At 35.3% G+C, this 11,984-nt stretch overlaps 2 protein-coding genes across 5 annotated transcripts in view; one reads left to right on the plus strand and one right to left on the minus strand.

Annotated features, from left to right (window-relative positions):
* The window catches only part of LOC129803599 (protein FAM117B-like), a 101,504-nt gene that overhangs the window by 23,425 nt on the left and 66,095 nt on the right, over positions 1-11,984 (plus strand). The gene's annotated exons all lie outside the window — the stretch shown is intronic.
* LOC129803605 (esterase E4-like) lies at positions 32-6,281 on the minus strand. Its single transcript, XM_055850303.1, has 2 exons — positions 4,800-6,281; positions 32-355 (listed from the first exon to the last, which is right to left on the minus strand). The coding sequence occupies exons 1-2, from the start codon at positions 6,152-6,154 to the stop codon at positions 163-165; spliced, it is 1,548 nt and encodes a 515-aa protein (XP_055706278.1). The 5' UTR covers positions 6,155-6,281; the 3' UTR covers positions 32-162.

Here is an 11,984-nt window from a genome sequence, read left to right on the forward strand (position 1 = left end):
AAAAGGGCTGTGAATACCGGACAATGCATAATTTTTAGGGCATTACTTTTTATTTACTGGCACTATAACCCTGTTACATAAGTTTAATAAATATGCTGTATGGTAAATGCATTCAAGTGGAAAATGCATCTGGCTGAAGTGCAAATAAAATATAGGACACTTTCAATTTGGCACATTAATGCAATTGCCGTGGTAGAGACATTCATAGAATCCATCCCAGATTTTGTAGGTGGCATCTTCACTGAAATTCTCCATCGTCAAATTATGTCCAATGTTTAAGTACTCCCTTCCCTTGGAAGAATTAAATGGCAACCAGAGAACCTTCAGAAGAGGCTGGAGTGATGGTGTAGGATTTCTGAAATCAATTATTTGTATATGGATTTGATATTTTTTATCAAAATGAAAGAATTTATTGTCTTTTTAAAATATCTTTCGCAGCATTCCAATCATGTCCTCTTAAATAAATTACTGATGTCTAAAAATACAAAATGAAACTTGTACAAATAATGACTGTACGAACATTAAACAAGGAAAATGATAACAAATTCTGAAAGAATTTCATTGTCAATATTTAATCATTCATATTTTACTGTTGCATTTCTTATTATTGGGACTTTGAATCGTACTGATAAGTTAAGCAGTTAATTTGACATGAAAATGTTCTTGGAATGATATTCAACACTTAAAAAATTAGTTAAATAGTTTAATTCGCAAGTTGTTGGTTATATAATAATTCACTTTTCGTAACTAATTTATAAAATCAATTTACTATTTATACAAATTGTGTAGCAAAACATTTGTGTAGCTGCGCGCTATCTCTCATTTCTTTTATTGATGGAAACGAAACTGATTGCATGCGCATTTCTATAATATGTTTGATTGAAAAACAGATGTAATAATCTTGTTTTAGCTTATAGTTGATGAGATTGTTAAATTGGACTGTGTTATGGTTTTTTAGTTACCTCTGGAACCCTTAAATTAACAATTTTGGATGACATAAGAAATAGTAACCTTGAATACCCTCATCAACACGTAAAATAAGTTAAATACCTATTTTGGCCTTGATATATAATCCGTATAAGGTTCTATAAAAATGTTGTTTATGAAATTTTTCATTTGTTTTGAAGTTTCTTTTAATTGTTTTGAAGGGTTTCTTTTAATTTTATAAATCTTCATCGTCTAGATTAGGGGGATTAGGGTGATCAATTACGACTTTCGAAAATTTCCTATGTCCCTTACAACATAATAACATTTAAGTGAATTGTATAATTATTGAGATTCTTAATTTATGCAACTTTAAAATGTTGAAAATTGTTGTTACTTCATCAAGTAGTGGTTTCTCATAAATTTGCAGAATTGAAACATTTCAAGAGACATTTCTTTGGAACCCTAGCCAATGAATAGATGATTAAAATCGATTCATTTGGCTTTAAGGCTCTGCTCTATTCTATAAAATAAACAGAGCTTAAAGAGCTTTTTTTTTTAAATATTTAGTGTCGCAACATTAAAAATCTATTCTGAGTTAAGTTTACTATTTTCAGTGCAGTTTATTGCATTTTAGACTAAAGGTCTAAAAAGAGATTTTTAAAAAATAAACACATTTATCTGTAAATCCTAAACAACTCTAAAATGTCAATTTAAATACGGTAGCAAAACGTCATGGGTTTGCAGAATACATAAATTTGTGACTTAGTGGCTATACCTCAAAAATATACCTAGTTGCGTTATTTATCTAGATTTAAAAAAATGATCAAGCTTAGAAAATTATCAGATTGGTCAGTAAAAGAGATACCAAAAGCGTCTCAACTTTACATAATGCTCGATCTCACGATATTGTGACCTCACCCCCGTGAATTATCTTTCCGCACAGCTTTTTTGGTACACACTGGTTTATTGTTAAATTAAACTGGTTCACAAATTGCCATTAAATCATCCCAAAATCAAAAAATAGATGTGATTATGTAAGAATTATACATATTTAATTTTAGAAGTATTGATCTTGAAACAACCTTAATCCATTTTGTTTACAAAATAATTTTAGAGAACTTCAACATTTAACGTTGTAAAATCAGATGAAGGAAAGAATTGACGTCATTGACATTGGCAAATCTTAACGCAATTTTTGCCTAGCCTTTTCTGCCTTTGTATCTTGGGATATCATTGAAATTGGGTAATTTTTTCTACTTTTAAAAGCTATTAAGGCTTATCATAATGTATTTCAGGATCACAATTGGTTTGCCGAATTAAATTATATCATGGAAAATTCCAGTTCTGTTAAACAATAAAAAAAGAATGCCAAATTTCAAAGGTACCACATTTGAAAGGTCCCCAATCAACTTTACTATTAATTAAATAGCTGTTTTTCAAATAAACTGGAAAACATGGTCTTTTAGAAGGGTTGGGCACTAAATAAGTAAAGTTGTACAGTTTTCGCTCTATGATGCAAGTGTTCCGGGTTCGACTCCCCTCAAGGTATTCATGAATTTTCTGATATTAAAAGTGTTAGAATTGCATTCAATAAGCTTCACAGCACTTGATTTTATCGGGCATGGGATTGGCAACCCCATCGTTGTATAAGTAAAAACATTAATGCTTAGAAACATTAATAAGAACATTAATGCTTCCTTAGTTTCTCTAAGGAATGTTGTGCCAGCATTGTTTTTATATATTCTATTATAAAAAATATACTAAATAAATAAATCAATCTCATATTTCGATCAACTGTATCTACGGGCGAAATAACTGATTGAACTGCCTCCAGATCATATCAGAAAAGTCAGAAATCAAAAGAAATCCTTTTATATCCATTTACGAAATAAACAAAAAACAAGCTAGGGGAAAGTGACCAGGCTTGATACGATCCAAGCTTGATAATAACTATTTTTTTCCTATGTTAATCAATAGTTATGACTCATCGCAATATATTTCTATAGCTGGTGCTAAGCCTGACATTTCCTAAAAAAATTAGGATCCTAGCTCTTTTTTCCTAGTTTCAGGAAGCAAAAATCAAAAATAGGCACAAAACTGTAATTTCGATACATGATATTTCATAAGTACTTCTTAATTAATGTCGCTGTTCACGAAAACTACTATCATAGGCACATAGAGGGGTCATCAGTACTAATATTTATGTAAAAATATTTGTACTTGGTGGACACTGTTTTTGTGGGTGGTAACAAATTCATAAATTCTACTTGTGTCCATCCTATATTTTAAGAAGGGTCCATGAATGATAATTTTAGTATGGCAACTATATCATTAGATGCAATTCTTTCATAATTACACATTTTGCAATCCGCTAATTTTACCGACAATTGACATAATCTTCAACCCTGTTGCCTAAATTTTAAGGTTGCAGAGTGTCATTTTCATAGACTCAAAGTGAAAAAATAGTTTTCGCTAGCGCCCTAATGTCATAAAAACATTGCTTAGAAAAATTACATAAAGGTGATTTTAAAACTAATAACCAGTCGTACAAACGATTTAAGCAGATAGATTAGAGTTCCGTCTAAATATTGATGTGCAATTTTTTGTATCCGGTGAATTTTTTGCAGTGAAAATGGGCCTCCGAATTGTCGAATCAATTATTATACAGGAAGGCCCCGGACCCGACTTGTATAAAAGTCGTCACTGAATTTTCATTTTCTTCTTGAGGAAAATCTAAGGATTTCCAGGAACTATTTGAGGTAGGACTATGAACCTAATAAGTGAGACATTTTTTTGTCATAGTGGAAGAATCGCTTCGGTTTGTGTGTTAATCAGAAAATAATCACAAACCTTGGACTTTATTTTACAGTATCAAGCATGGTCACTTTCCCCTATTAGAGGGGAAGCACAAGGTGTGAGGAAAACGCTCAAACATTTTATAGATAATGTTCTACTTATAAGTGGGGAGAAGTTCAGCCAAAATCTAAAAAATGTCTCATTTACCGTGTGTTTTCAAAACCGGTGACAAATTAAAAAAAAGTTATATAAATATAAACTACTACTTGGTCCACAAAAATAGGTTTAAATATGCTAAAATAGCATAAAATATGGTTGGTCAAATATATTTGAATTGAGCAAATTAAAATGTTAAAATTGCTCATTAATTTCAATTTTATTACAGATTTTCAAGAAGACTGTATGAGAGTCGCTTTGTGAGCCCTTTCCCTACAAATCTTTCATCTGGTCTTAGGGATCCTTCTGAATAACAAATAAATGACTTATAAAACATTTTAAGTACTATCACACATTTTCTGGAATCATTCACAATTGAAAATCTCACGACACTTTTTAAGATTGAGCAAATTTCTTGCAAAATGTGTCCTGACTGAGAGAATTTTCAAGTAAATTCTAGAAATGTTAATGCTCAATTGAATTTAAAATTATATTATGAAAATTCTAGTGTGATAGCACTGTTAGATTTTTATCATTTATTGGATGTCATTTTGATACCGCATCGTAAGATAAGTCATTAAAGATTATGAGAAAAGTATGGAAAATTAAGAAGCCATAAACTATCTTGACATTGTCTATTTCATTTGAAGGTGTTTGGGATAACCTTTAAGTTTTTTAATAAATAAAATCGAATTTTTCACTGACGAAAATTAAACAATTTACTAATTTGATTTTTCATTGCTCGAACTGAAAAAGAGCAATACGTATGTACATTAATAAGTGAAGGTCTATCAATTTATTTGGTTTTTAATGCAAAATAATGCACAGGAACAATTGATCTGAATATTAAACTGAATTTACAAATTGAAAAAAATCTAGTGTGATAGCACGGTAATGATATTGCATTATCGTAAACTTACTGAAATTTTATGAAATTTGACCAAAGTTGCACTAATTTAGCACTGGTGATCTGCGATTCTTTGATTGTTGTATCCAGAGTCTTATCATTGGTATTATAAGTGGTTTCACGAAATATGAGTGACAAATCATCCCCATGATGTGCGTCACCTAATGAGAATTTGTAGAGGAAAGTGTTGGATTTCGTTCTGCTGGTGTATTCCTCTGTGAATTTCACCATGCCATAAATTAAATCTGCAGCAACGAGGAGATTAGTTCGATTGAATTCTGAGATTTGTGTTCTCACATAGTTCTCAATGATATCAAATCTATTGGAATTGGGGAAGTCGTAATTGGACAATGTGTTTTCCATATAATTGAATTTAATTTGCTGTTCAGTCTCATGAGATGTGTAACCAATCATAAGTGGCACATCTATGTTGGGCTTTCTTTTTACTAACATTTGTGGGTACGGTCCTGAAGGTACAAAACATGGAAATTCCATTCCAAAGAAGGTGATTGGAGTTAAAAGAGGTTGGTTTTTCTCAATGGCCAGCCCTTCTAAGGTTTCTCTGAGTTTTCCCTGATTTTTGCATGAAATTTGCATTTGTTCACACATGGTGGATAGGCAGGTTTGTGGAGAGGGAGCATAAGCCCATGGATTTAGGAAGGATCCACTCATCATTATGGCAGCATGGAATAGTCCTTCTGATGTTGAATCATACAGGTGGTAGGATACTGCAGCACTTCCAGCACTCCATCCCATTAGAGTTACTTTCGTAGGATCTCCCCCGAAATGTGCGATATTTCTCTGAACCCATCGCAATGCTTCCTGTTGATCCTTAAGACCGTTATTCCTGGTAACACTTTCACGTTCACGATAGAGAAATCCCAACACCCCAAGACGATAATTTAACGTGACCACAGTAATATTGTTGTTGATTAGTAAATCTGGCAAATCAGCAGAATCACTGAATCCCGATCCGAAATTAAAAGTTCCTCCGTGTATCCACACAACAACTGGCTGAAGATGTGACACCCAAGGTTTCGAGTATACATTTAAAAAAAGGCAATCTTCAGATCCATTCAGACCATTATTCTCAAAGTCGTATTGAATACAATTCTCAGATCTTTGGGTTAAATTCCAGAATTTGGCGGGAAAATCTTGTAAGTTGACTCCTTCAGGTGGACGGAATTGTCGTGATCCTCTTGGAGGTTTGGCATAGGGTATCCCGAGAAAATGGCAAAATCCTCTAGAAAATAGTCCTGTTCCATAAGTCCTATTGACCATAATTTGGAATTTGCAATCATGATTTGATTGACACGACGAGAAGCACCACGATATTGTGAGCAACAGTGCGACTCTTGAAATTTGCATCACGCGCGACTCTCCGGTTGCAACTGGTGGGTCCAAGTGGAATCATCAGTGAGTTTGGTCAAGTTTGCGTCAGTGCGGGGTGGATGGGATTGCGACCTTATGCCTCCTATTCCCACCACTGATCAATGGTGAGAAGAAAAGGATGCATAGAGTGCAATGTCGTCTCGAACGACATCAACGAAGTCACGAGCAACATCTTCACCACAATCTGTACTCTTCCCGGATCAGGCGGTCAGAGCTTCCAAGACAATGCCATTATGGGAGGGAAAAGCATTGACTTACAATGAGTTAATCGATTTGGAGTCACTTCGGAAATAGCAGCATAGCAGAAATAATGTCATCTCTAGTTGGAACGAGTGCTATGAGTGCTATTATTAATTATTAATCCTATCAGCGCTCTCCCTCCTCTGGTTGCAGAGGGTATCGGGGATGGGATTCGAGGTTCCCTTTTGTGGTTCACTCTTCATATCCCTTATCTATTGGTTGCTCTCCTCTCTCCCCTCCAGTTGTACGACTCATTCGTGGCATTATGGGTGAAATTGGTGAAATTGCTGATTAAAGAGCAGAATGCTATGAACTGTGTGTGATGTATTATGGTGTCCTAGTCAATTGGAAATTTAAGTCATCTCCATTTTAAATGCCGCGGATTCCGAACGTGCTTGGCATAGCGCTCATACAATGGCTGGTTGGGAAGACGATGGAGCAAGATACCATGCTCTGTTCGCCTCATAGAATGTGTGATGGACTCTTTCTGGGTGTTTTGTGTCTCATCCGGACGTCGGCAGGTCGCACATACAATCGCCATTTTGTCGGATTTTGCACCGTCCTGCGATTGGTTACTCGGGCATTAGATTCAAATATGAATGGCCCGACTAAGCAAAATGAATGAAAAACGAAGTCACAGCTTTCAACAGGCGTCCAGAATATCAGCTAGTTTCTGAGTTTATTGGGCATGTGTTTGTACTCTATGTTAACACATTGCCGTTCTGAATATGGATAGGGAAGTGAGCGTGTATACACGCTCACTTCCCTATCTACATTCAGAGCGGCAATGGTTAACATTGGGAATTTGGTATGTAGTTGGAATCCGTGGAATTTTCTCATTGTGACACAATCAAATTCAATATTGAACAGGAAAGCAGAAATGCAAGAAATGGCTACGCGGTGATTTTATGTTGCTCGAGCTTACATGGAGAGTAATGTCTATAATTTATCAATTTTACTAACGTATAAGTATTATTTCAATAACACTTTCTTCTGCTAGTAAAATATTTGCCATTAATATTCTGCGTATTTACGTTATTCCTCAATTATACACAAAAAAATTGTAAAAGTGTTCGTAAATGTTTGTGAATTAACTGGGGTTGTACAAAATGCTCGTTAATCATATAACCTACTAAAGAATTCCAAATTTTTGTATTTTTTTCTCAAAAAATTGTTCTTCGTATATGTTCGTCAATACACATAAAAATGTTCGTAAAATTATGTCATTTGATAGTAAAGTTTTGCCAGACAAAAAAATATACGAACGTTTGTAAAAGAACAAAAAATGCCTATCATATGAACTTGTTACGAACTATGTTTGTGAAAAAAGTACAAAATTTTACGGACTTTTCAGTAGTGTAATTCACAAACTAACGAACATTGGCCTCAATTCTGAGATCAAGATCAAGAAAATTTCAAGTTTTTGATATTCTGAAATCAAGATCAAAATGTGAAATCTATCAAATGTCTTGGAATCTTGGAATCCAAAACACATACCGTGTGGATATCAAGATTTGCAATTCTGGAACCAATATTTCAAGATTTCAAGACGTCAAATTTCTTGTTTTCTTCAGATAATTCCAAAAATCTCTCGGAGGTGCTTGCAATTTTCAAGATAGTAACAATTTGAAGAGTTTCATATGGCTATTGATGAGGAATATTTCTATAAGAGATGGTACATAAAGATAATTACTTTGAAAAATACTGTATTTGACCGTATAATTTAATCGAAATGGTACGTATTTCTAGATGTACATATCGAAGTACATTACCCTGAGGATACTTGCAAACTAATCACATCTTGCATAAGCATTTCCTGGATTATCACAGGTCATAAGTTTGGTTTGCAATTCCTGTACTCCCGTTTATGACCTCTCATTTATTCTTTAATACGTCCTATAATTAATTTTCCTATTTTATAAAACGAAATTTCAACAAATTCAACAAATAAATGAAGATATTTGTCAGAAGTGGCGTTTTGTTAAGTGTGGAAAACCTTGAAATCTTGGTTCTTAGCTATTATTATTAATCGTATCGGGATATTTTTGTTACAATGTAATCATATTATATTATATTGTTGTTGATCCCGTGTTGGGAAAATCTGCGAAGTCCATTGTGGACCGCCCAGGAGCGGCTTCCCGTTATGTGAATGCTTCTTCCATGCTCCCGGAGTGTTGGGCGAAGGCGGTGCATTATATTACGTTATTGTTACATGTGAAAATTGTCTAAATCAGACATTCAGATCTTTGCACCGGGCCGGACTCGAACTCACCACTGTGAGTCGATCCGGGGAATCTTTCCGCCCAAGAGCCAACGGTCTTGCCTATTGCGCCACTGATTCCCCGGTTCTTAGCTAATAAATTTTAAGTTCCATAAATACTTTGCGTCAGAATACGAAATCTTGATTTTAGAAATATTTGACAGCTTGAAATTTTCATCTTGATTTTGGTCTCAGAATTGAGGCCATTCTTACAGAAATATTTTTTCTGTGTACATATTTCAAAGTTCCTTAACATCTCTAATTTCTTCACATTTTTAATAATTTTTGACTTGATATAATAGATCTGAAAAGCCGTTGCAATTCCTTGTCATTTTAGAAATTGTAGATATAGATCTTTCGGAAGTGTTATAAATCTCTAGTCTAAAGACCGCTTTAGGGCCTTAATTGACTCAGACTGATCCTCGAGAATATTTAGCCTGTATAATTTAACAATAACAGATTATATAGGAAATTTATGCAAAGGATTTCTAATCGATGATCCTAATCTCTGTGTATATGAAAGTTTGGGATAAATCTTTGCTGCCAAATTTTACAGGCTAAACCAGAAATGTACAAGAACCATTGAAACCGAATAAACGTCAAAATAAGTTTGTTCTGGTAGCGTTTTGACCATTGACGTACAGTAGAGTCTCCTAAATTCGAACGCTCGGGGGGTATTTTTGACATTTCTCACCACCCAAATTCGAACGATTTTTTCAAAGCCAACGAAATTTATGTGAGATTAAATTGTACTTTGAATCAAATTCTCGTACTTTCTCGCAAGTCTTAGTGGTAACATACTTCCCTTTCATTTTAAACTATAATAATGTATGTAAATATTCAGGAAGAAGCACATATATATGATTTTCATTCACCTAGAATACGAACTTTCTAACATAACCTCACAATTGACATTTTGAATCCAAACGGCGTTCGAATTTGAGAGATTCAGATTTGAGAGACTCTACTGTACATGTTTTATTTGACGTTTATTCGGTGTCAACGGTTCTTGCACGCCTCTGGGCTAAACATTCTCGAGAATCAGCCTGAGTCTATTTCAGGTCTTAGACTCAAGAAATGAGCTGGAATTGCGTTCAGTCGAAGATTAAATTTTAATTAAAGCCACCAGAACGGGCCAGGTCTTGCAGCATTTTAAAAATAATTTTTTAATTGACATTACACTTCACGACGAAATTTTAAAATGCAATGCCAATTATTGTAATATGAATGCGAAAAAACGAGCGTTCTGCAAAGTCACTTTGAGTCTGTTACCCCTTTTGCGCGGTTAATCCTACTCTCAAGTGGTTGATATTGGATTTTTGTAAAAGGCGGAGAATGGAGAAATTGACTGGAAATAAGTGGATGTTCACATTTCCCAATTCTCTCTCTGTCATTCCCATTGTCTACAAGTGAAATTCCTACATTTCTCACTTTTAAACCTTTCAAGATTCCTCGGAATGAGCGGTCAGGAGAGAAGAGTCTTTAGCTGGTAAACCTTTGACGTCTTTGGGGATTTAAAGTGCTTTTGTGAGCACTTCTACCCATAGTACACTGCGCCACTAGTGCTCTTCTCAACTTTGCCAGCCAGGCTAACAGAACTCTTATGTCTATATTGAATGATAAATCAACATCATTATTGTACATTGTGTTTTACACATGGTAAAATAAGTGAAATCGATTTGACTGAACATGAATGATTTCATTGATATTGGAGCTTTTTCCCCATGCCTAACTTCCTTTCGTTTGTATGATAGTCTATAAACAAATTTGGCTTAATTCCTGGTGTTGTGAGATGCTGTCACAAAATTTCCAAAAAACCCATTTGGCCCATAATGCGCATGAAATAGCCCCATACAGTCATTTCAACCATTTCTGATGCTCTGGTAGATATTTTGCCATTCAAGAATCCTCTCTTGAAAAACAAGCACGAGACGTGCTTGAAAATCACCACTATCCGTGTTCCATCCGTGTCATGAATACATCCACTTTCTGTACCTACAAAGCGCTTACTGTTACTCCTGGGCAGAGTATACTCTCTTATGTGTCTTCTGGTGGGTAACTTTTTTTTTGCATTCATGGGGGGCTCTATAGCAACTTGTGTTCATTTCTGAGCTCCCCATCAATGTGAAGCATCGAAATGACAAGTATGCGATAAGAAGAATTTTCTCAGTCTGGAATTTGGCTCCCTATCTCGCTCTGGCACTGTCTCTTTAGGCAGCTACATTTACCAGCTACAACTTATGGTAGCCGGTTCAGATGCGCGAGTTATTTTCGCCGACGCGAATACTTCGCGGTCGCGATTTGACGGGTTTAATTGCCTCCCTCGCGACTTCAAATCATTTTCGCGGCTCTGTCAATTAACATAATTGATGAATTCGCGGGGGAGTCTAAAACATTTCCCTTTATCCATCCAGGTGATGGGTAGGGTTAGGTAGGATACTCACTGGTTGGCAATACATTCCTGTCTCTCCCAGGAGAGAGAGGAAATCGCTGATGCTTTTGCGTGGAAAAGCCATATAGAAATTTTGTGATGCTGAATTTCTCAACTTCAGTCCGTAACCGATTTACAGCGCTATCAACTGCAAAAAAAAAGATGCCTAAGGAAAAAATACAATATTTCGGCTCGAAGGATCAAAAATGTTTTGTCGTAAATTTTCAAGGGCATCACTTGGTAATAATTGTTGGAGGGAAATTGGCGCATTCTCTCACTCCCTCTTGCTGCCGATGAACAATGTATATGATTGCCTGGTCATTAGCGATAATGATGTCCATTAGTTTTGAATTGAAATTGAAGATCATCATCATTATTGATTGCCATGTCTACAAATTTCTCAGTGAGAATACCTCCCGGCCACATAATGGCTCTGATTCCGCTTGAAATATTGTCCCCAACACCCGGCGCTAAGATATTTGATATCATGCCCTCTGGACGGGGTGTTCTGTGTTTTGGAAGAGACTCCACTTTTCTCGTTCGAGAACGATTTTCAGAGTCGTCATTGATGCGCTGAATGACAATTAAGTTCACCATAGCACCAGGAACTCATAGTTCACAATGCTATTTTGTCATGGAAATACTACTATAAAATATGAACACTCCGCGTAAACCAATGGGCTGACATTTCAAAACAAAATTTGCCGATCAGGCACACAGAAATAGCATTTTCCGGGGATTTTCGAAGTTTAACGTGCGCCAAAACTAACCTAAAAATGGGGAAAGTGATGCCCATTTTCCCTCCGGGTGGAGCAATTGGGTGAAAATGTTGTTATGAATGGCAGAAGATTATAACCCAGAGGAGAGCTGTTTCT

The sequence above is a fragment of the Phlebotomus papatasi genome, chromosome 2, assembly GCF_024763615.1.
Source record: "Phlebotomus papatasi isolate M1 chromosome 2, Ppap_2.1, whole genome shotgun sequence".
Taxonomy (NCBI): Eukaryota; Metazoa; Arthropoda; class Insecta; order Diptera; family Psychodidae; genus Phlebotomus; species Phlebotomus papatasi.